The 26765-nt window shown below is 41.0% G+C and overlaps 1 protein-coding gene across 1 annotated transcript in view; it reads right to left on the reverse strand.

Annotated features, from left to right (window-relative positions):
- Window positions 1–26765, reverse strand: part of FSTL4 (follistatin like 4) — a 237747-nt gene that overhangs the window by 204523 nt on the left and 6459 nt on the right. Inside the window, exon 3 of the mRNA XM_075056388.1 lies at window positions 13430–13463. Within this exon, the coding sequence (XP_074912489.1) occupies window positions 13430–13463 (34 nt within the window). The remainder of the gene's footprint in view (window positions 1–13429; window positions 13464–26765) is intronic.

A 26765-nucleotide genomic window follows, 5' to 3' on the forward strand; every position in this document is an offset into this window, starting at 1 on the left:
GCATTTTTATCATAATAGCTGGCAAACACACATAATTAGATTTTGATAGCAAGTAAAAAGATTGTGTTTACAGTAACTTTAAAATCAGCAAATTCTACTTAAGAATAAAGGGAGTGAATACAGTATCTGATGATTGGCATTAACGTTCTAGACCTGATGAACAGCTCCAGTGCTCAACAGCTTCCCAGATTTCCTTCTATCTCAGCTGGCCTAATAAAAGATATTACTTCTCCCTACAAACCTTGACTTTCATATTCTAGTGCCTGACAAATAACCAGCACAGAAAACACAGATTTTTATCTGAATTTAAAAAGGGAAGTTTGTGTGTTCTCACTAAGGACTAACTGAATCTTGTTAAATGAAACCCAACCCTTTGGCTTTAGAGAACTTTCTCAGTAGCTCATGGGTATATTCCTGAAAACCTCAGATCTTCTTGCCATACAGCATGCCTGAAGGGAAATGGTGGTGGCACCAGCAATCTTTCCAGTAATTAAAAAGAAATACTAGCATAGGTGGTATTTGTGGAAAATAACACATTTATTTTTCCAGCAGCATACATAGCACCAAACGGTGAGGAATTTGTTTCACTATGGATTCTAGACAATGCTTAGCTTCATCTCTGTTCATGAAGAAGCAAAATCTGAACTTATCCCTTCTCACTAGAAATTAAAAAAAAACAAAAAAAAACAACAAAAAAACTTGTCGTATTTAAGTCAGCACAAGACCCAGTTTTAATAACTATTAGTTCTATTTGTCCATCTTATTCTTGCTTATATGGACTTTAACTATAAGTAAAGCTACAGGGTGCCTCTTTACATGTTGCAGATGGGATTTTGCAAGGGTGAGCTAAAAATGTCTAGTCTGGGGTTGGTTTTTTGCTTGTTTGCTTGGTTTTTTTCAATTGCAAACTCAGAGCAGTTCTGACCAACTACCTTTAACTACTTAGTGACCTAAAGCCCTTGGAGCCACCAAGGACACACAGTCCCTTCCCCTCACCCCAGCACTGATGAGCCAGCATGGGTCAGCAGGGCTTCAGGAGAGATCTCAGAGCCCTTCCCAAAAGAGGAGATTTGCAGACAAAAGCTCTGTGTCCAAAGCTGCAGAGGAGAACATTAAGCTAGCAAAGGAGCGTTTGTTTGTGCTAAGAAAAAGATTTAATGTCTAAATTAAATAAGTGCACTATGCTTAGCTCCCACTGACAGAGTGGCTGGATATTAATGGCTCTCCCGCTTAGAGCTGCCTCTCTCCGGAGAGCACCATTAACATCAGCCGCTTGCTGATCAGCACATCAGCAAAGGGGACACGCACGCACGGAGCCACGTTCCCCCCTCCGCTCTCTCTTCCCTGCTTCCAGTTAGCTTCTTGAAAGGAATTGTATTGCTGTTTTGACAGAAATCCTGTTGTCCCATGGGGATACACTGAAAGAATGAACAGGTTTGGTTTAAGGAAGGTCTGAAAATTATTGCTACAAAACCAGGAAAGTAAAATGGAAACTTCATCATTAGCGTACTGAGTCAATATTAGTTTCCCCATGCAAAGGAAAATAAGTTGGGTACTTTTAATGATTTTCTTCATGTCCCCATTGTTAAATGAATACAATAAAATGTGTTTCGGTTATGTCATTCCCACTATTAGTTGCTGTGGAAAATAATCCCTCAGGTCACTCAAATAGAGAAAAACATGGAAAAAGTCCGTGTTTGTCACAGGCATTCAACAAGGCCAGCAGCACTGTTCTCACAACGAGACGAGTCTCTCACCCTTCAGTGAACAAACATCACCTTGTGAAATAATCACATTAGAGCTTCTGCCTGATGGAAAGGCAGAGGGGTGAAAGACAAGACAGAGGGCTGTAATTATTATTTCTGTTTTAAAATACTAAAGGGTGCTCAGTTAAAGATCTCTGAAAGATGATGGGGTCATCTAATCAGAGGGAATACAGCTCAGCTATAATAAACAAGCCCTGATGAAGACACTTCCTCTGAAGAAAGAATTGCAATGCCTGATACACAGATCAGCAAGGATTTGTTCTGGTGATGTTATTTATATTGGGTGAACAGTAAAAGGTGGTAAAGAGTCATTTTCAGCATTGTCTCACATACAAACAGAAATCTTTTTGAAGTTCACTCAAAGCCTGATTACTTCACCAGCACCTCCGCACTTCCCAGAGACGCATTAGGACATTCTAGCGATAATTGCAAACTCTGACTTAATGAAAATGCTCACTTAGCAATGCCTCTAATCCAGCTGACCTGCTTTGAATATATTTAGAGGTGTCATCCAAATGTGAATCTCCAAGTGCAGGAAGCATTTGTTATATTTCCAAAAGGAAAAAAAGAGAGAGCGCTTTCTGCTGTCTCTGCTCCTTTACTGCTACCTCCATGTGAGATTTCCCCCTAATTAAGATGCCTCATAATACTGAGGAGCAGTCAGATCTTCCAGGATAATTTAATGTACTTACAAGGGCTTTGACTTATTCCCCATGCTGTGCCTTACAGTAAGGAGTTGCTCCTTACTGGTTCCAAGACCAACAGACCACTGTAAGCTGTGACAGTCCTATATCCAGTCCACATTCCGCAGCCCAGACTGGCCAGTTCACCATCACAATGGCAAAACAACCTCGTTTTTCCAAGAATGGCATAAGCCTTCTCTCTAACTTTTAGGTGACTCTCCAACTCCCAGTGTCAGGAATCCAGCACGCCGGTCCAGCCCCCTGAGCAGTGTGTAACAGAGCAGAGAGGCTATGAGCTCTCCTGACAGACCCACGCACAGACTTATCCATTAATCTAGCTCAGTTATTGGCTGCTGCTGAGGGTCACTGTTTAAAATGTTATTATATAGTTAGGAAAATACAGTTCTTTATTAGAGTTTTTTATGGGTCATATAGTTATTTCATTGTTGAACAGTGTTGAGACATAGCCCAGATCCTGACGCCTGCACGCTCAGCAAGTCCCATCAGCATCTTGGGGTACAGAAACGATCACCTCGCACACTCAGTGGTACGTCTGCTTTAATTGCAGCAACCCTCTGTTTTCACGAACTGCTGTTTTTCCATACAAATGTCTCTGGCAATGGATCATCCCTCATTGACACAGGTGCCAACAGAGTTGGACATGTTGATAACAGCTGAGAAGCTGCATAGGGCTGCTTCCAATTTCTGGCTTCACTGACTCTATTCCCAGGGAATAAGGTTTGCCACAATGTTGATTCTGCTAAAAGCAGTTGATGAACTTCTGTATTTAATGGGCAATAAGAGTTAAAACCTAAATCTGACTATTATATAATTGAAGGAAAACTAATAATTTTTGAAAAATAAGTATGGGTAAAGAAGAAAATACAGGAAACATAAAAAGGATAATAAAAAAAATCTAAAGTAACTGAGAGAAAAGTTATTCTTTAAAACATTAAAATATGAAAAGAAAAAAATTGTATTATAGGCAATTCACATCATAGAATTTCAATGGGAGAAGCAAAACAAATAGAAGGGGCATTGCATGCCATTGTCACCTGCTTTGCAGTTGCAATGAGAAACTAAATTGAAATCTTGTAAGAAGTGACATTTTGAAAAACTTCCAATTCTGCAGATGGAAAACACGGCACTTTTTTTCTTGTACTTTTTATTTTCCAAGCAAGAGCATAACTGTATGCTATTATCTGCTGGCTGCACAAGGTGGATTTCAGCTGTGGCCTTTCCACCAACTACTGCGCACAACAAACCACAGGAACAGACACTTACTGATAACTTCGACAGAGCTGGACCAATGTGCTGAACAAATTTAAAAGCCAGAAACCAACTTATGCCTTTGGAAGGAACAGGCTTTAGGTCTTATAGGTCCAGAATCACTTTTCACACATGCTAACTTCATTCTAGTAAAACATGTTACCAGATGAGTTTCATAACGTGTCCAATAGTTTTACACAATTAGAAAAAGCGTTTGGGCTGACATTCAGCCCTACTGAATGTCAAATCTTTAGGGCCATTTTAGCAGACAGAAGGCACATTTTAACCTCGTCAAACCTGAAAGAGTAAAAGGAATGACAAAGACATACCACCTGCAAGGGAGAGGCAAGGATGGAAAGAAGGAAGAGACTGGGACAAGCTATGAGGACCACTCTCATGCTACTTTATAAGCACACGCAATGCCCACGCTTCTGTTACATGCAAAACAACAAACTTCTCTAATATTCTTCAAAAGATCTCATCAAACACAACAAACAAGCAGCATAGCATGGATAAATAACTACTGCCTCATGACAAACAAGGAAATATTTATGGAAGGCTATTAAACTTGGATTACTTATCTCAGACACTGGAGCAGTTGCACAGTCGCCAATCAGCTCTGCTGACTAAATACATATTTATAAACGCTTTAGCTGTTTTATTTACCCAATGGACCAAAATGGCTTATTCATTCTGTTCTGGTTTTATTTTGGTCTATCAAGTACAGTAAATGTGCAGTTAGGTGCATAATAAAAACTCCTTTAGAAAAGTAATTACATTACCTTACACACAGTAGATTTTTCTTTCCCAAACAACAAGAACAACTGGACCATTTCACAGGCTCATAAGTTCTTATTAAAAAATATACTGACACGCACTAATTACTGAGCTGAAATCTTGCTTGGCAATGTAAAGTCCAAAGGAAACATTTAGAAACAAAGCAGAGCCCCCTGGAAAACCACTAATTTAAGCAGAGTGTTTGCTATGGCAGCAGCTAGGGATGTGGCCATGGCACCAACCACCTGAACGGTTCATTCTCCACATCCTGCAGGGTTTGGTGAGAATTGGATGTGGTAAAAGATGATAACGGACCCACAGGTAAGTATTGCAAGGACCAACGATGCTTGCCTCAGCCACTGCCCTGGAAAAGTGAGGCATCTCCAGGAGAAGACAGCAGAGCACCATCAGAGCCTCCCCCACCATAAACCACAACACTCCAGCTGGGCTAATCCAGGCTGACAGCTCAACACATTGCATCTGCCACAGGTAGAGGCCATGGCCACCTGGTCTTATTTTATCTTGTATCTGGGCAGTGAGTTGAAGCTCTGAAAATATTAACCTAATTGCTCTGCCCTATGGTTAAAGTTCAGTTCAGGAAGAAATGGTATGTTGAAAACTAGTAAGTCTGCAACTGAAAATATACCATACTCTTACACATCAACTAGAGTAGCAGCAAGTTCAAAAATCATGACTCAAAAACCTGATTGAGCCCATAAGTGATCCTGGACTTCGGGTTTCCTGGCTCAAAGTCTGAGTTACTTATTTTGCTAATTTCTGAGACATGCAGGATAAACTGACTTGTTGGAGATTATCTGCATATTACATTATACTGCCATTATCAGAAACATCTGCTGCCAGTTTTTTTATTCAACCCTTACAAAGAAGTTTATTTTACAGCTGGTCTGAAAACTCAGGGTTTCCAATGCATTTGCACCTTTCAATAATATGTGCAAGCAGCATATGCCCTCTCCATATGAGAGAGGCTTCCACATCATGCAATGCTCTGTGTAACAACAGTATTTCAGCAGGATTATGTGGCTGGATAGAAAAGTAGTATTTCATACAACTAGCAATGCATCACATGGAACAATGGCCAACACTACTTCAAATCTCACTTTGAATTTCAACCTGGCTACTGCTAAGGATGCTTAAGTCAACAAAAGCCCGTCCATCTGAAAAATCTCACTTTCTCTTATGCTTAAAGACAGGTTGTCTTAAAAGACCAGTGCAAACCAGTCCTGCTTTACCGCTCTGGGTCAGCTGGAGATAAGGCGGGGAGATGAAGATGCAGTCAAGATGACAAGGTTTGTAGGACAAAGCGGTATCTTCCAAAAGATTGCCCAGTTTAGCTGGAAAAAGAGCAGCTTACAGAGTCAAGGGATGTTAAGGAAGGGAAAAATGTTAAAGTGGTTATCTCTCAGGGAAAGATATGTAATTTACAGGTTGTGGAGCACAGAGATTAGAGGGAGAAGTGAAAAAACAGAGGGAGAGACTGCCCTGTGGAATAAGCCTAATCTCTCTATGAAGTCTTCATCAAAATTTGGCATTCAAGCTGGTGAGGAGGCCATCCATCTCGGGCAGGAGCCAGCAGCAGGCAGCACCACCAGCACACCACCATGACCTGTTGGTACTGATCTCCTCTCTGAAAGCATGGAGGATGCCCCTGACATGCCACACTGGGGGACACGGGCATGAGGCAGACACTGCCAGAAGTGCCCGAGAGGTGCAGCGCTTGGTATGTACCAGAAAAAACCATCTCCTTTAACTCCAGGACATATGATCATCTATCTTCCAAAATTTCCAAATAACGTGAACTGATGAGCAGGACGAATTTACCTTCTAGGTTGGATACTACATGCTTCCTGCTGCCTCCCTCAACATGGCTGTATCTTTTTTTGCATGCTTTTGACTTAAAATTCTTGCATAGCCTGAAGCCAAAAGTCTGTTCAGTAAAGTCTGCCTCGCTGTTAACTGTTCTGAGAAGCTGCGTTGATAAAGTTGGCTTTACGTGTATTTTGGTCACAAGCTTTAAGTCAGAAATTCGTGCGTGATGTAATTGGTTGTGAAAAACCCTAAACACCAAGTGATTCAAATTTCCTAGACACAAGTAATTCAAGGAGCCTTCTGCACCATGCCAGCAGATGAGGCCATTGTACTGCTACAGGTCAGTGCAGGGTTTCATGCCCCATATTATCTGCTGTAAACGAGCATCACTGAGGGAAAACTCCAGCATCTTCCACTATCCTGCAGTGGAGCTAACTGCAGTTTGAGATTGCTACATATGTGGGTTTAGGATCTGATACTGCTGTGCAATATCTACTCATGGATACTAAACACAAGGCACACAGGCAATGGCAGCACCCTGGTTTGGGGGGGGGGGGAGTGGTGTGCTTTTTTTTTTTCTTTTTTAGTAACTTCCTTTTGTGTGCCAAGAGATCATAAATTTGACTGATCTCCAGCTGTTCCCCACACGCTCAAATTAGGAACTGGGACTTCTTTAAAGGTGGGGCATGGCCAAGCAGGACTGCAGTGCACAGCATGGCATGGCAGCCAACCCCAGCAGCACAGAAGCCAGCAGCACCAAGTGGCTTTTTCAGCTGCCAAATCAGCACAGTTCATTCTGCTTTCAGATGGAAGAGCAGCAATGCCTTCAGGCACATCCAGCCTCAGCACTCCCCATGGGGGATAACTATTTATGAAGTATGGTAGTATGGAATATGTATTTGTATTATTTTGCATCTCCCTGTAAATCCTCACAAAGTCTCATAGTTTCCTGCCTTATCTCCATCTTCTCCCTCTCCCCACCCAGGGAACTGAAGTCTGGCCACTTCCTAAGCTTGCTTACAAGCTCCTTCCTTGGAGTTGCTGCTGGTAACTGCTGCCTGGTTTCCTGCTGCTCAAGAAGTTTTTGCTTCAACTCCTTCAGGTGCATCAATCTGCTGCTCTAGCAAAGCCACATACTATTATATTTACTTACTAAACATTCATGCCCATTCTGCCATGAACAGAATTCATTCCTCCTCCTGCCCCAAAGTACTTAACTACAGAAACTGATATATCAATTTACAAGAGCCTTAAGTCTGCAAAACCCTTCCGCTTCCAGCAGTGAGAGAGCTGGGCATGCAACGGGTTTCCTACGTCTGCAGGCAAAGCTGGGCTAAACCATAGCTGCATGCACGTTTTCAGAAGTAATCCATCTGAATGAACAGTCATTTGGAAGCCAAACATGACCACTAGGACCAGCACTGTTTGGTTTAGAAAACAGCTCAGAAACTCCTTGGCTGAGCTGCAGCTCACTGTTCAGTGTTTGCAACTACTCATCCTTGTCCAGAGTCCCATACCCACGTGTGCCATACCAACAGCTATAGTAAGACTGTCCAGGAGTATTCATATTACTGTTTACTACTGTTCCTAACACTGGCTAATGAGTTGATTATTTGGGGTTCTTTCCCCTCCTTCTGTTAACTCTTGTCACTTAGAACCACAAAATATGCCAAGTTACAATTAAACACCATTGCTGACAGATACATAGGAGCGAACAATTTTGCCCCTTCCCCCCCTCCCCAATTTGGGTTAGCCTGACTAAAATAAAATCCAAGATAAAAAATGCCTCCAGCAGCTCCTCGAAAATATTTTTACCTTCATTATTTCTCCCTAATTCCCTGCCAACACTGCAAAACTAGGCATCCCTACCGCATCATGTATTTGAAGAATAACGTTCACGTGGGATGAGGTACAAAAAATGCTGAGGAACTACAGTTTCTCAAACTTAGAAAAACAGGAGCTAAACATCAGATTAATATTCTGACCCAGCCAAATATCCTTCCCCAGGTAACAGCTTGCCATTCACTGACAATATATGCCCTGAAAAGCCAGAAATAATAAAAATTTCTATGAAAACAAAGCAGCTGAGATGGACAGAGACATAAACCTTTTTTTGATATAAAGATTGAGTAATTGTTAAAATCGGTATAATAAACATGGAAAATATTCCTACTTGTGATCCTACAAAACAGGTATTTTTAATGTAAACCCTACTCTCTGAACTTGAGGCATGTCCTGAAGATACAGCTAGTGTTTCTGAACACCCAGCTCTGTACATACACAGCATACACATACAGATACGTATATTCATCATATAACTTGGATGTCACTGAGACAACCAGACAATGGAAATTAATAGGTGATTTACTACAAAAGTAATTACAGCTGATCACTTCATTGTGTTTGTGAAAGGTTTGAGGAGAGAAACTTGCCATTTCTGCCAAGTTTTGAGAGCCTTTCATCTTTCATGGATAGGTGAAAATTTGAAACATGCAAAAAGAAAGGACGAAGTGAACAGAATTTCTAAAGGGCATTACTGTTTTATAACCATGAGTCAGTTTTTCATCTAGGACATAAGAATTGATGTCAAGTGGCAAGTAATTAAATATTTCTTAAGCTGTTGGCTGGATCCTCCACCATTGCTAACTGATGCAGTCCCAGAGATTTTTCAATAAAACTACAGCAACTTGGGAAAGCTCAAGGTGTGCTATATTCTATTGTTCCTTGCTGTGATTAGGAAACACTGTAACAATGAGGATTGTGTATGCTCAATAAATATATATAAATTTAAACAGGACATCCACAATACAGAGCTTGTGAATACTTCAGAGAGGTTTCAGCCTTTTAATTCAAAGCAGATAGTTAAAGTTCATATCTTTATGGTAGTGTGATGTCATCTGTCTGAATAAATCTGGAGTTGCATCTCATTTAATAAGATTATATGGTCAAACAGAGTGGAAGCAATCTGCTTGAACATTTCTTGGCTGAATGGTTTCAAAAGCATCTTTTGACACTAATTTGTTGAATGGATGATTGCAAGCAACATAAAAACAAATTAAAAGTTTTAAGTGCTTGGGCTAGATCCTCAGCTAGTAAAAAGCAAAGGTGGTCCATTAAGTTCAGCATGGCTTTGCTCATTTGTATCTACTGAAGATCTGGCTCTTTATGCTTAATGTGACTATACATACGCTTGGGCACAGAGTTATACTCAGCAGGCAATTTATTCTACTACTGAGCATCCTTTAGCCCCACACTGCCAACAGGAGTGGGAACATTTGTCAACTCCAGAAGCTGCAGAATTAGCTCCTATGTTCTTGCAACTAAAATAGTTGGGGAAACCACTGGAGGCCCTGTTCTGCTAGACATGGGGAATTTGATGGACATGAACGTATATGGCTTTTACATAAATAAACTGTGTGGTCTAATTTACAGCAACAGGTATCACACTTTCATCTACACTCATTACACAGTGAAAATTCACCAATCATTAAAATTAAGCCCTGCCACTGTCAAGCCAAATGTTTATAGGTGTCCTTGGTCCAGTGCTTCTTCCAATTTATCACAAACCCTTTAGTCTCCCAATTTTCTGCTGCATGATATTCTCCATCCTTTTCACTAAATGCCTGTTGTGTCCACCTGATCTGCACAAACTGCTCCCTTTCCCAGCTCCCTACTTCTATTTTGCTCTTCCCCATCTGCTCTCCTGCATTATTTTACTGTCCTGGGCTGCTGATGTAAATGTGCAGGTTATTAATGTTTTTGCTCAGTCTCCCTTTCCTGTGCACTAAAGGCAGGTAGTGCACAGGAACCAGCAACAATGCTAACACCTGAAACCATACATAAACATGAACAGTAAATAATGGGAAAGTATTTAGAAAGATGAAGGAAAAGAGAGAAAACTAGATAACTGAAAAAAGGTCTGCCTGCTCTAACTTGCCCCCTGATTTTAAAGAGCAATATAAAGAGATAGTATTCAAATCCTGTGCTTGTTTACCACATGCCAAGTTTTCTTGAGTTTGTGGTTTGGGGGTTTTTTAAAGCTAGCAATACAAGATGTGGCACCTCACACCATATTCTGTTTTCCGTTACATGAACATATAACATGGATGGAAACTGCAGTAGGTCATATGCATGTCCCACAGAGCAAAATTTCAACTTAATGAGCTTAAACTGAATTTAGGAAAATATTCTTGCAGCTTCTAATCAGCTATGAGAATAAAGTTTTCTGGGTTAAAAGATCATTTTTAGTCAAAAAAGGTAATATTTGAACACCAGTTAGGCAGCCCAGGGACAACACAGATCTGCAGCCATTTCCATTCAAATTCATAAGGAAATCAGTCTTCATGCATCACAGTGGAAGATGGCTGCCAGCTGCAGTCAGGGAAGCATCTCCCCTCCGTACCACAGCAATTAAAAGATCATGTAATTATAGTTGATCTAGCGCCCATGGAAGTCAAAGGAAAGCCATTCATCGACTGTAATGGGCTTTGGAGCAGCTTCAAAATTTCTCCAGCATATGTAGTCCTGACACTTTGGAAACCAAAAGCCTCCCAGTTTAACTACACTTATCCACAGCTAAAAAAGGAAGAAAGTGTTTTCACATCTTTCTTTCATGTAATATAAACACAACCCAGCAAAACTGACCATCAACTGTTTATTAAATGGATTATTCGTTGAGGGAAGTAAGCATGACGAGTTAGTATTTACCCATGGACCATTTGACAACAATCAAGGCTTTGCTTCCTTTGAAAGAAGAGTGTCTGCTTTCAATCTAAAGGACTCAAACCTTTTGTCCAAAAAAAAAAAATTTCTGAAGTGTAAGCCAGCATTGCCCCTCCTTTCACCAAAACCTCTTTTTTAATTATCCTAGTTCATCCATTAGCATTGCATAATAAAAGCAGGCACAGAGCAATCTTGCTGCAGCTCTCACCTTTGTGGTGGTTTCTATTAGATATTTTTAAGTTTCAAAGTTTTTCAGCTTTTAACAGAAAGCCAAATCTTCCACCAAGGGAAGGGAACAAGCACAACCTCCCACCCTCAAACAGTTTCCAATCATCTAATTTCCTCAGGTACAAACTATTATCCACAAAAATCACCGCTTTAGGGGAAAAAAGCATTAATCTTAAAATCAGATCATACCATATAAAAAAATTTATAATAAATCCTTTTGTGTGCATAACAAACATTTTGACCCCCTGGTTTTGTGGGTTTATTTCTAGCACTGAGTGGTATCTGCTCTGCACACATTTTAATACTGAAGAGGTTTCTGAAGGAGGCTTTTGTTGAATTATTTTATAGGCAGTATTGAGGACTAACTCCAGAGAGGAAGATACTTAATCATTGCTGAAAATCCCCAGGTAGCTCTGCAAATCCACAGGCTTTTGTGACCAAGATGTATTTACCATGTTTGTTAGCATTTTCTTGACTTCTGAGGAGTCTGCAATTCTTCAGACATACTTGATTATTCACAGATTGTGTTGCTGGGCATAAGCTCAATTTATCTATAGACCTTAACTCCTCAACTACTGCCCTCTTCTCCCTACTCCATCCATAGATCTAAGGAGCTTTCTGACAGAGAAGTTCATTATATTGAATTCATTTCTGAAAAAAAGGTATGGTGTCACCCTTCCACATGGAAATCAAGTCTTACCTGTCCTGTGAAGGCAAAAAGAAATCAGCCTAACTGAGCCTGGAAATTTGGTGTCTAGAAGCACTGATCTCAAAATCCTGTTACTGCTCTGAAGTAACATTTTGCAAGCACCCACGTGATCTATAATCTCAGTCATGCTTTCAAAAATTGCTATATTTAAGTTCATGTAGGTGTTGGTTACTTTCACTGGGAAGTAAACTTTGGACAAATCAAGTAAACTTTGGACAAAAACCCAAATCATATCTGAAACAAGACTAGGGGTACTTCCACAATATTTTATTCATTAAGTCCATTTTCACAAGACTGGATTCAGTCTCCATGTCTATAATTAATTGCACCACAAACTCTATAGCTAGAGCATGACTGAAATGTTTCCACATCCAGGATGCCAAGATGCTCTTCTGCATCTCAAAGCAACCTTGAACCACCCAAGAGCCCTCCTCAGTCTGAGATCAAGGGAAGTCTAAAACTGGATTTCTTCACAAAGAGCAGTGGAAATTTGACCAAACACACATATGCTGGAAACCTGAGGTAAACAGAATTCACTTTTAGCAACAGCCATATATTTAATTTATTTATTCAAGCCTCTCTGCCACCGCAGCCTCAAAGCAAAAAAAACCCCACAAAACACACCAACAAAAAACACCAGAAAAAAAAAACAACCACAAAAAAAACCAAAAGGACATTATTTGCCCCGATGACAAGTTACCCTTGGACCCGACCTTTTTCATTTATGCAGTAAAACAGTGGTAGTTACAACCTCTTCCCAATATACTGGATGCCTGAAGCAATTAAAGAAGCTGCTGGAAGAGAACAGAGGAACGCATTGATCTGTTGAACAGGAGAGTGCCACCCGCTTCACATTCTACCGAAACAGATGAGGCAAGCAACTGCCTGATCCAGAAAACATCTGCTAAACAAAATCAAAATTAATGATAACCAGAATGAGCTCTTTGATGGCCAATTCTCACCCAGCTGCCAGGAACCATCAAAGAGCCACTCACAGAGGCAGCCAATTAGTTACTAATGCAAAAGAGTTTACAGGAGCAGGAACTGAGCTCAGGGCACCGGCATGACTCACATTTAACACTGCTGCACCTTTGGGTGGATTTGCAGTGTGCTGCTGTGATGCACAGAAAGCCTCATCTGGACCTTTTTCTCCTTAAAATGCTCCAAGGTCAGAGTTTAGATCCTCTGCCAGCACCCAACAAATCCTGACTTGCATCCCCAATACCACCATGCAGTTCTGTGCTGAAAGAGCACCTTTTCAATGGAAAAGAAAAATCTACAATTTGTGACACTAAGGACTGTCAGGTGAGCATTAGGAGGCAGTCTCTTTGAAATCCTACAGCAATACACTCTTTCAAGTGTGTAAACTCATGTTTGTTCTAAAAAGTTACTGCAAGAATACTCAACACCAACACACACATTGAAGGAAAACTGTATTTTTTTCCTACCTTTTCTTCTTGTAACTTCAAACCTTCTGGAGTCCTATAAGGAAAAAGAGAATTTTTTGTGTTTGCTTTTTTTTTAAATACAAGAATTGTTCAAAGGCAGCATGAACAGAAACCCCTAAAAACATTAGTCTTTGTCCCAGAGAAGCATCTATGAAGCTCTACACAATAACTGAGGAGTAACTACAAGCATATATTTCAGTTAGTCCACAGATATTTAATGGATCAATATATCACCTAAAGTGATTCATCATTCTGTGGTAAGTTACATTGTAGAGCACAATATCTTTCTTTAAAAAGGATTTTTTTTCCTCTATTGATGTTAAAAGGGAGCAGCTAGCAGGGTTATTATTACTGTACCAAGGATTTAGGGTTAAGGAGGGAGGAGCCATTACAGATATTTTTAGCAGAGACTTGTTCAAATACCTGCATAATTTCAAAGCAACTGGACTACTCATGCTTAGAGCCGAGGGTTCATTTCAGTCTTTGCCCACCTACATCATTTGCCCTATTTCTTGCAAAGCATCACTACCATCTCTAATAAAGAAAAGTCTTTTAAACATTGCATAAAGTCTGAAGGGGTATTGCATTCCCAGACAACACTATCTACTTATACTAACGGCGAGTCTCCAGAGGAATAAATATTTAACTCCAAGCAGTAACATTATTTATGGGTTAATTACAAATACTTGTTTCCACCATTCAAGTTACTTCTTGCAACCAGTATTAAAAACAGTGGAATCACAGAGGACTCTAAAAGACCATCTTGCCTGGAGTCATGTTGACCCGGACAAAGCCCACTCATGGATGATGCAGGATTAACCCCACTGAATGCAAACTTAAACCCGGGACCCCAAAGTGCCATCTGGTCCCAGCACCATCTCCACCAGACACAGGGAAGAGGAGCAAGCTCTCCAGAACCCTGCCAGAAGCTCCTAAGGCAGGTTTTTACTCTTGTGGAAGTGCCTTGTTTAACCCCATTTCATTCCCTTAGTGCTTGCTGTTCTCAGATGTTTGTTTATCAGAGAATGAAATAACAAAAAGGTTTGCTTCCCTCCTTTTGATAGGAAAATAGCACACGGCCTCCCCAGACATCTGAGCTTTCTGGCCCACCTGATGCTTATTATAGTTTTATTTGTACTTTTTCACTTTTTTTAAAAAAAATAAAGTACCTCCCTGCAGACCATGTTTAGACAAAGGGAAGTAAAGAATAGTGCTACGCTTCTAATGAAATATATCCACAGTCCCCTTCTGCAGTACAGAGCGCCCTGCCACAGGGTAATTGAAAATACAGAAAGCTGCCACTGGAGCACACAATAAAAAAAATACAGAGCTTTTCAAAGTGAAAGAAGATAGAAATAAACAGAAGGAAAAAAAAATCAGCTTATGGAAGTAACAACCTGCTCAGCTAACTCCTGAAGGCCTCACCTCCCTCACCCGAGCACATCAGACAGCATCAGGCAATTCAGAAGGAGGTGTTTTACTCAAGGACGTACTATTACACACACCGCACGCTAAGGTGTTGTAGCTATTCATTTACCGCCTACCAAAACCGCTCCTTTCTGCCCCCGGCCCCTCTCACAGGACCCCCGCAAGGCCTCGGCCTGCTCGGGCCCAGGCGACCCAGCGCCATCGCCCGTTTCCTGGCCCAGGTCCACTCAAACCTGGTGACAGTTTATACTTTGTCCGCTGTCACCAGCTGTGGAGGCAACAGATGCTGCTTCTCTTTCCTACCAGTGGCCATCAAGCTGTCTTTCTCAAAAGCAAAGCTTTCCCCAAAACCGAGAAGGATCAGAAACCGTCTCCGTGGCACCCTCCAAGTCAACTGAGGGGGATAAACAGAAAAAGGGTATTTGCGTATAAAAATACTAAGTCATTATTCCCCGTAGGATGCTACCTCAGTGATCTTGAGAAATATATGAAATGGTATTCAGCATTAGTACAGACTTCAAAGCATTTATCCTCTTTAGGTAGCAAAGCTCTGAGCTATGTAGACAGTTATACTCCAGGGACCTCTCAGAGCTTTTCAAAATATTAGTTTGAGAGGTGGGGCACAGGATAAAAATTCAGATACAGCCTGCTATCATTAAGCCTGTGTACATGTAATATATGCAAAAGGGAAGAGTACTTTTAAAGTTCCCCTGGAGTCCCTCACTTTAACAAGCTGTTTGAATTCTCTGCAGTTCAAAAGCTTAGAAACACTAAAACTAATTACAACTATTACATTGATCAAAAGAAAAAAGACAATCACACTCTATAAAAAAATTCAAGTGTCAGCTCACTTGTATTAAATACCCTTTTGGTATTTCCATGAAAGGAACTGCATAGACATCATGAAAAACAAAGGATGGTCTTCAAAGTTTCTCTTCTTTTAGTCTGTTCCCCTTATAATTATAAGCTCTAATGAATGCAAACTACCCCAAAAAACAGATGCAGGATTCAGAGGAAAAGCTTGTTAGAAATGCAATGGGAGAATGTAAGATCAGGCTGCAAGTCATGACTTCTCATTACCTGGGAGAATACCAGCAAAATGTCGTCACACACACACACCCCCCCCCCCCCCCCCAAAATGTCCCCTTCCATGGAGAAAAGATCAATGGCATTGAGAACACTCAACATTTCAGGAGAGCGCACAGAAAAATGGGAAATGGGAAAAATACCTGGCAACCATGGCAGGGCTTGAAGAGCAGCCACAAAAAGGCATAAGCTCCAGGTAGAGACACAACTGTGGTTTCTAGCCCTCTAGTAACACAGAAAAGAAGAAACGATGCTAATTTTTCTCCTTGAGGGCATGTTGAACATAAGACCTTTCTATTAGTGACCTAATATACCACTAAGAGACATTACCAGCAATTCTGGCCACAGGCACAGCACTGTGCCGCACGCTATGACTTGGGCAATCTCTTCACAAAAAGGAATAGTTGCCTTTCTTTGAAGTATAAGATACTGCTCTGAAGTAAGAAAAAAATCACACAGAGGTTTTAATAGTGTTACTAGTAGAGAATCAAACTATTTTGATAAAAATGACACTAAAGTTCTCGGATGCATTGCCTGAGGAATACTTTTCTGCAGAAGCCATAAAGCAGATGGTTATAAATGAGACTTATTTCATGGGCACCATTTAATGACTGCAAATTCCTTTAACTAAAAATCTAATTTTATCAGAGCATAAATCATATGCTTTGAAGGGAAAAATTTGTTTCAGATTTCTCATTCCTTCTATAAAGCTTCTTCAGGAATACCATTGTAATGCATTTCATTAATGCAAGGCAACAGTTTTATTTGTCAAGGTTTGCTTTTAGCACCTATTTTCCTCCTTTTTAATGTTAGTTAATTGAATGCAGAATAAAAGGTCCTTCGGTTCTATATCTGAAGTGCCTAATCATTGTTACATGGAAATCAATGTAGTATGTTTGCTTCAGTATTGCTTTTCACCAGACATGTAGTTACTGAAAAAATGCATCTCCAAAAGACCAACCCAGTGTCAATGCATGACAGCAGATACAGTGTCATCAAGTACGATTACTAATCCTACCTGGATTAGGAGGGACAAAAATCAAAATCAAAATCAGAAATACAGTTCACTACCTGCTGTCACACAGCTTCACTCCCCCATACGTGCCGTGCATTGCACATCAAACACCTGCGTGAACCTTACGCAATTTAACAACTGTTCTGCACAAAGCCCTTTTCTGCTCTTACAAAAAGGGAATGCCAGTCTTTCAGAAGACAGCATCTAGATGTCCTGCCAAGACATAATAGCCGGTTTGTGTTATAGACTCCTGATTAATGCTGAATCATGGGCCCATGGATGAGCAGAGCACTTCTGGAATGAAGAATCAGATTTCATTCAGAACAAACATGGGGTGGGAGGGCAGGGGGAAATTTCATTGTACAGAGTTAAAATACAGCTACACAGAGGGAATACACAATGTAGTACAGTGCTTGGTTGCCAATGTCCTGCAAACAGTTACTGACAGACATTAGTGATGGATCCAAGCAGCAAAACCACTTTCAGGTTGTTTGGTATCAGTATAAATGAAACCTTTAAACACCTCTGTATAAAAACATATCTACATCTGTCCTATACACCAACAAAGAACATACTGTGCACTATACAAGGCAATGCTATCTTCTTCCTGTAAATCCCTGTTGCAGGGAGAGCAGGCTACGTAAGCTTCTGCTCTTCTGCTCCTGAAGCAGGAGGCCCCTGATCTCCTGACTCTGCTGGAAAAGGAGGGCATCACGCTGTTGGCAGGGAGTGCACAGCACCTTCCTAGCTCAGGCTCCAATTTCCACAAAACACTGCACAGTCAAAGGTTTTCTTTCTCAAATATTGTATTTTATTTCTGTCTCCACTGAATTCATGGTTTTTTTGCACTCTTGGATAACAGCAGATCTGGCTTCAACTCTCCTGTGGCTGAGCAAATTCCAGTTTGCCGAACAGCCCTGTTCGGTGTCTTGGTGTGCAGCCTTTGGGATGCTGCTTCTGAACATCTTTAACAAGTGAAGCCCAGGAAAAATAGAACCACCACTACACTAAGAATATAATTTTCTCTGTTAAGATCACTTCAGCTTAGCTTTCCTTCACCAATGCTAACCAGCAGTTGATCATTTTTGCTTTTTAGAGCTGCATTCAAGCAGACTGGGGCAAGGAAGGAGCATGTGCATGTTCCTCTTAGCTCTCTAACTACAGGCAGGACCAACACACTGAAGGGCTAATTTCTTATTAGAAAAGAGTGATCTATGGAGCCCAAGAAATTGCTGTACCAAACTGTGGGGACTGTTTGTCATGTAGAAACCCAATTCCCACACCTCAGGGGCAATCACCATTAATAACATCCACATACTCTCTCCAGACAAGAAATGAGCAGGCAGAGCAGAACAGTCGTGTGGATGCTCTAACTACACAAAATTATTATTGCAGCATGAGCAAGGGGAGGTCATTCAGAAACAAAGCTAACCCAGATCTGTCTGCAGGAAGCACAGTATGAAGCAGAGCTTCCCTAAAGCTTTAAAACACCCATGGGACTGGGGACAAGATGCAGACACACAAACTGCTCTTGAGGTTCTCCTCAACTCTAGAAAAATGACACAGTCCAGCCTTTAGGCAGGCAATGCTAACCACCTAAAGCAGGTTAAAAAAGTGTCATTAGGTATCTAGAATTTATAACTGCTTGATGCATGTATAAAGTCACATCACTACAAGCTGTGCGTGATGAAAAGCAATCTGTTAACCTAGATCTTACAACCATGGACTATACATCAAGGTGTATGTGTAATACACGCCCTTAGCAGTCTTAAATAAAAATATTCCAACCCCCTACTAAAATAGCCCATGGTTTGACAACAGTCACAACCACACGTGCTTTGCCATACACGATTCCCCAGTTCAGGGCTGGATGTAGTTGTGCTGGTCGTTCCTGCCCATGAGGCACTCGCAGGACAGCCCCAGCGCTGCCCCGTGGGGCTGCAGACCAGGCACAACAAGAGACGGAGCATGGGACAAGGCTCCCTGCCCTAAAATACTGCTCTGAAATGCATGCAGAGTCTAGCACTATTACAAATTACAGTAGCCTCACAGTACTTTATACTCGGTTTGTAAGTGACATGTAATGCACATAGACAAGCTACCAACAGGGAGGGAAAAAAGATTGTTTCCTGATTTTTCTGTAACAGTTGTTCTTCCTTTTGTCCCTGCACATCCACATGTGGCCACATGCACTTTCCTGCATTCTAATTTGAAGAGAAAAGTGAGCACACTTTGCAAGGTTAGTAATTAAACAGTCAAAATTAGGCTTGAAATCAGGAAAGACAAGTTCCTGCTTGCTATTTCTTCCTAGTCTTCCTTTAACTAAAACCAGAGGATGAGTGCTTATAATCCAGACATGCACAGAGGCACATCACAAGCAGGAATCACTGAGCAATAGCTCAATGTAGCATTTTAAGGTGCAAATCTTCACAGCACAGTTGTTTTGTAGTTCTCTTTCTTTCCCAACCTCCTCCATTTGCAGACCAGTATTTACAGAGATTTGTATATGGCTGTGCATTTGCCATCCTCTTTTTGTTAGCAGCTGCTGATCCCACAAGCATGATGCTTAACATGTACCACCAAGTTTGGCACCAACCAGGTACCAACTGCCCTCAAGTATAGCAATTCATAGGATAACCTCGCAGTGTTTTCAGTCTCCTGCCCTTTAACACTGATGCAGATTTAGTCAAAAGGAGTCCCTTTTTTATGACCATAAGCAAAGGTTAACATAGGGAACTTCGCCAAAAAAAACCCAAAAAACAATTAATGCAGCAGATGGAAGAGATGCAGAAGAATAGGTAACGCATTTCAGATCCACAAGCTGCCCATATTGCTGGACTGTAGCAACCCTCTTACCAGATACCTTGTGGATGAGACTGCAGTGCTTGTGCAAGGGGATAAATCAAATTCAGCACATGCAGCTGGGCTCATGCTGGGTCTATCACTAAATTAGATGTTACCCCTGCACACACCAAGTCTCCAGGGACCTGCTCTCAGGATCAGCCTAACTGCTGTACAATTTCTAAATATACAGCCCTGACTCATTTAGCAAATTAATAAAGAAGCAGCTGCTGCTATTAATAGATTATCATCCCAGGGATTTTTTTTTTTCCCCCCTCTTCAGAGCATGCTCTTCCTTATCTCAAGTGAGGGGTCAAGAAAATTACACTGACATCCAGTACAGGGCTAGGTGAGGCACTGTGCATACCAATTCTAGCATTTGCAGTGGTTATGACTAATACACAGCTTAGTTTGATGATCAGGATTTTCTGTTTACAACCATGAACACAGAATATTTTCAAAAAAGACGCTAATGAGGCAGAGAACATCCACTTTATTTTTTTGAGCAGGCATGAGGAAAAAATAAATCACGCACTACCATTTAGAGAAAGCTTGCTATCAGTACAGACGCTGGCAATTTAGATTTGTCCTGTCTGGTATAAACATTGAGGAAAGCTCTGATGTCTCACATCACACAGTATCATCTGCTCACCCATACGGTAGCTAATTGAGATAATTGCTGCATCTCTGATTTTACTCACCACTATTTCTAGACTTCAGATGAGAAACCCAGGTATAGCTCCATAAATTTCCACATTGTCATAGCTCATAGGATGCCTGTTTTAGAAACCCAAATTTGCAAAGGTACCCTTCCTAATATAAAAAAAACTGAGAATTCCCCTGCTTGATGGTAGAAAGTACTTTAAGTAGAACTGTCTTCCTTTAAAAACCACTGCTACAGCCTTTTTTTAAGGGAGAATATGCTGCATTTGGTAAAAAATAGTCAATATTTAGTCTTTTGAGGTTAAGTAGCTTCTGAACAGAGTATCAGAAAGTATAACCCTCTGCCACATCATAGCCAAGTTAAAATCACCTTAGATTTTTTTTATTTGCAAGATGTTTTACTCTGGTCTTATTCTCTGCTTCAGGAATATACCAGCATTTCCCCACCTAGGTATTATTTTTTTCACAGGTGCTCAACTGTGACATGAGAAAAACTTCCTGAAGTTTGATTCCTGTGGTCAGTTTGTGCCACAGCTCAGCACAGAGCTGGCCACCCTGAGCCCATGGTCCCCAGGGGACAGCATCCAAGCACTAGCTACAGCACCAAAATTCAAGGTCAGTAGTGTCCAAGGTACCACTTAAACTGCAGGGAGGGCATCCCTGCAGCAGCTGGTGGTCCTGGTTGCTGTCAGCTGGAAGGTGATAGCCCCCAGCAGGCTGGGCAATGCAGGACCACCGAGAGGTATCACACACTGCATCTTACCAGAAGTTTAAAAAAATAATAAAGGGAGCAGGGTTTTGTTTCTGTAAGGGACTGCATACAAGAGGGTTTCATCTTGAAGTTGTGCTATAGATGCATCCTGACAATCCCTGGCACTCTGACTATCAAACCATAACCATCTATGTAAACTAAAATTCTTCAAATTTTATGCTGCTATTCAAGTATACAGTACCTGCCTTGTTCCACATAACCCAACATTCAAATTTTCTAGTACTTCAAGCATAATAGCATCCCATAAGATACAGCATTTATTAAACCCTCTGGGTACTTGGGAAGGGGTAAAGTGGGGTTTGGGGTACAGAGGAAGGACCCCAACATGTATATCCAAATACTATGAAAATATTCCACAGCACCTTGAACTGCAGATACTCTGATAACCAGCACCCAGCAAAAGCTTCTCATCTCCACAGGGATAATATACTAGTTAAGATTTAGAATGGTCTACAAACAGCAATTACAGCTCGTTAGAGATATCACATAAATGCAGGTAACAAGGAGTGGCTTATGAGTACATACCAAAGTGATACAAAAATAAAGTCTTGTCTCCCTTTACTTTCATTAACTTTTAAAACAGGAGCAGGCTGTAGCCCAGTATAGATTTTAATTCAAATCTGATTCTTTCCTTCCTTTCTCCAAACTGACTTACAAGCAGGAAGAGCACACACATGGCAGAGAATACATTACTAATAATAATTCTTAAAATAAATACCAGGATATTAGATCTTCAACTGCATGCAAAATTGATACACTGTGCCTGTCTTATTCCAAGCTCATGTTCTGAAACTACGCCTCTATTTGAATTATAAGCAAAAGCTTTTATCAAAAGCCTTTGCAATTTTGTACCTTACTTCCCAAAGCACTCCTTTCGCAGTCTGTCAGATCAGGAAATACGACTTTGCTGGGGGAAGGAGCACAAAATCATCCCCATGACTCCCCTGCTGCTTGGAATAAACAACTATGGTCTTCAGCGGCAGCAGTAAGTGAAACAATATTTAAGAATCTGAAGATAATTAGGAATTTCAGCAATAATTGATACACCTGGACAAGTGCAGTTGAGGCTGTGAGTGGACTCCAGAGGGATGCTTTATCCTGTTCAGAATGGCACTGAAAGGCTGGTATGACCCAGCTGTTTGCCATCATGGTGAAGGTTAAGGTGACATTTACTACTTAGAGATTTTAAGCAGTTCAGGTGTCATGCAAGTAATAACTAATGAACAAGTCAAACAATGGGTATCCTATACAGCCAATACCTTCCAAATGCCAATAAGTTATGATACCTTAAAGAAATGAGCATGTTTGCTACATTCATTAGCATAAAAATAAGAGTTGGTATAACTACACAGGATACTTTGAGGTTGGCGATATAATTTAAGGCATAAGCCAGATAAGGTTAACAAACATAATGGGTAAAAATTATCAAGGAACTGAAATAATATTGGCACAGCTGGCCTAGTTTACCCTTGAACTGTGCAGTGGTACATCTAATTTGAGCTGTGACAGCACACTAACAGTGTCCCACTCCTTTCAGGGAACAGACAGCTAAGGTGCATCAGTGAGGTATGAACATCTTGCAGCACAGAGAAGGGAAAAGCAAACGTGGCAGCGCTTGGATCTGCAAGAGCACATGGAACATCACTTGCGAGCTCTGCGCTAGAGAAGCTTCTCCAGGGACAGAGCTCTTCTCCCCACAGGAGTGTGGGGTGCTGTGCACATGTTTCTGGTGTCTCGGGAGGCTTTTTAAATAGGAGGATGGGTGGCAAAAATAGAGCATTGCATAAAAGCCAAATGAAAGCAATTAACTATTTTTACAAAACCACAGAGCAGTTCTGGTTCTGTAGCCCAGAGCAGACCACAGGACGCCTGCCAGTCTGTACTGTAACCACTCAGGAGCTATCAGTGACATCCAAATATTTCCTGTAACAATTCAGCACAAAACAACTATACGTGTACCACAACACAGGATTACTCTCCACTTTCACACTATCCAGCTAGGACAATATTGTTCAGGCTACCTGCCAGCAGTGCCCCAGCAAACATAATACAGAATTTAATTTCTGAGATGTAGCGCTGTTTGAGGAGCTCCCTGCAGCAGATGGGAGACCCACTCCTGGAAGAGCTGATGAAGACCTGCGGCGCTGCTCTGCTGCACCACAGGTTGAGAAGAGGAGATGAGAAACTTGCCCCGAGGACCACGGCAAAACCAGCCTGGCTTCGGCACACACAGAAAAGCAGTCTCTCACACAGAAAGCAGGGAACAGGAGAAGGAAAGCTAGCTGTCAATTTTCAATATTTAATAAGATGCTCTTGTAAAATACCCCAGTAGGTTAGAAAATCAGTCTGAGCTACTAGTTTGGATTACCTTGTAGAGACTGAGTGGAGTAGTACTGCTGGCTTCCCATCTGAATCTCCTGGCCGAGTTCACCTTCAAATCTGTACTCCAGGTTTATTTTGGATCCAGGTTGTTTATGTCTCTTTGCTGCTATGCTTATGCTGGAAACTCCCTTCACAGCCACTGCCGCTGGCAATGACTCACAGAGCTACATTTTTGAGAATTCCTTTCAAGAGAGGAGAGGTGACCCCAGATCACACATGGTGCTTCATGGACAACTCAAAGCCCTTCTGAGCCAGCACAGAGCTGCCCATGAAATCTGGTCACCTCTAAAATATCCAACTTTAGCATGGAATCAGCCTTGCTGAAGGCAGAGGCAAAACTTGTCCAAAAACATCACCCTGGAGTGGTGAGCTCTATATATTTAGGTATTTGGGTATATATTCCACTCAGTAGGATTTAGTGCCGTGACGGTTCAACCTTGGGAAGCTGCACCTTCCAGCTCCACAGAAGTCCCTGTGCAGCACCCAGAAGCTTCAAGAGCTTTCCAGCACCCTCTGAACCAGCCTATGAGAAGTTTCACACTGTAAAAGTGACAGCAGTATTCTCCAAAATTAATATGGACCCGGCAGGTTGCAGCTTTTCAGTTAAATACTAACATTGCCTTTTTTTAATTACGTTTTCTATTTTAGTTCATTCTACACCCATGGAATTTCAGACTGCATGCACAGGTTTACTAACTATTCTAATCAGGACTAAAAATACTTCAGAAAACAAACCTCTTCTCAGGAACATCCCAGAAATTTGAGAGGTGGAAGGCTGAGCATCAAGAAAACTTACACCATTGCTGTGTTAGAGAGTTAATTTCTCATGCAGAAGGGCTGTATATTGCTGTCTATGGCCTCAAGACTTATTTTTCCTTTATAAATGCAAAGCACAACTGCAATAATTCTACCACAGACCATGAAGAAATCGATTTAGCAATCCGAACATAAATTAAGCAATGTTTTTGATTCAGTAAACTTGTTCCTATGTAGATCAGAACAAGCATTAGTGAAGGTCAGTGACCCATACCCAAGTATTTGCTTTGATGAAGTTCATAGGAATTTTAGATCAGAGCACACTTCAAATTATTTGACCTGTAAATTAACCCTTTACACATTTTTTGAAGCAATTTTAGTGAATTGCTAGGAGCTTTTCTATTTGTGATTCAATGTTTTAAACGCATGTTAATGGAATTACATATTAATGAAACCACGAATTTGGTAACTAACAACCTTCTCATGAATAAGGAGCTCCAAACTGAACAAAGCTCAATATCACTGGAAAAGGATTTCAAGTGATTTTTACTATTAAAGAGGTATTATGGCTAAACTATTTTCTGAAAGACAAAATAAACACTTTCTAAGAGAAAACAACAGTTATCTCAACTTCACTGACCTACCTGAAAGCTATGTTCAAGGCTTCCAGATTCATCTTGGTGTTTGGTGCCACACTGTATAAACACTATTTCTTGTGGAACAAGCCTTCTGTACAGTTACTTTTAAAAAAAAAATCTGCATTATAACTTACATCCCTTGAAGCTATTTTAACTGCATTCTTCATACATTAAAAATTTTAATATTCACACGTGTTAAATTCTGTGCAAATCTGAACAAATACATTTCTAGCTTAGAATCTTTCACCTCAAGCAAGATCAAGTAATTGGTACAATAACTTCATGGGTTTTAAAGGAAGATCAAATGAATTAATGTCTTTCAAGTACTATAATAGTTCTACAATTTATGTTAAAGTAAATCATTTGAGTAATGAATTTAATTCCTCAGAGTAACTTTTTCAAAAAAAACACAATACGCATTAGTAAAGAATGAGGGGTTTTTTAAAATGCAAAAGCATGAAAAATATTTAAGTATTTTTAATAATAAAGCAAAAGTGATCTGAGACAATACAAAAACCTGTTTAAGAGAGTGCCAGTGTACTACTTGAGTCTACATAGCAACAAAATAACAGTGGACATGTGGAGGGGAACAGTTTTTCTTCACTTTTACAGAACAGAAGATGGATACCCTCAAGGAAAAAGTACACCTGAGACAGAACTTGCAACTGCAGAATCTCCAACTCCACTGAAATGATCCGAGTGCTGCTAAGTAGCAAAAGGCAGCTTTTTAATTGGCTGAAACTGCTTTATTGAAATAAGGCACACAACTGTGGGTACTTGTAGGTGGGATGCAACTGGGAGAAATGGGATTCTCCAACTAGAACAAAATCCTGAGGCTTAAATATAAGATCCAATTGCAGCATGAATCCATTAAAGGGTCATCATTAGCCTAGCAGTGACTAATGTGTCTGCCAGTACATAAGTGTTCTAGGCAATGGCAGTTAAAAAAATAGCAGTCTTCCCTTCCCTTTCCCCCCCCACCATCTCCCACTTTCAGACATTTGAGTAATCACTTAGCAAACCTATGATAATCAGGAACTAATTAAATAACTGAAATCGTTTCAGCATTCATAATTTTCTTTTCATGAAAGTCACATTTCTAGATTTTTATGGCCTCATCCACATGTCTCAGATTCAGACATTGTGCAGCAAGCCACATGGTAAGCTCTGGTCCAGAAAGCCACTGTCCCTGCTGGGACACCGAACGCCGATCAGAATGGGGACCTTAATCCACTGCAACAAAAGCCAACGCTGTCACCTCCAGCACCCAAAAGAGGCTCAGTTGCTTCTCCACTCCCACAAGCCCAGGGATTGAATGCTGACGAGGGCATTACTGTCCTGCATTAATGCACCACGAGTCCCACCTCCCCACCGAGCCAGCAGCAGGGGTCCTCTCCGGTGGATGAAGATCACCATCCCTTGCTATGGCCACCGTGCACCCATGGTCCCTCCCCGATTACTTTGCACTTTGCAGGGTTTCGACCGTGCTCCCACGGTCCCTCTCCAATTACTTTGCGCTTTGCAGGGTTTCAACATCAGAAAGTCAGGAGGGAAGTGCTCTGGGCAGTAACTTTGCTGGTTCTCTTAGAACCACCTATGGCTCAGTTTTCCTTTTTTTAAGCAGCAAAAGGACTTTTTTCAGGTTTCACCTGAAGGTCCAGTGACCCAAACGAAGAGCCAGGACAAAGTTTGCGTATTAAATTTAGTTTCATTGGTCCCAGCAGCCCCAGCTGTAAAGAATTTGGGGCAAAGACA

This window comes from Buteo buteo, chromosome 24 (genome assembly GCF_964188355.1).
Source record: "Buteo buteo chromosome 24, bButBut1.hap1.1, whole genome shotgun sequence".
In the NCBI taxonomy this organism is placed as follows: domain Eukaryota; kingdom Metazoa; phylum Chordata; class Aves; order Accipitriformes; family Accipitridae; genus Buteo; species Buteo buteo.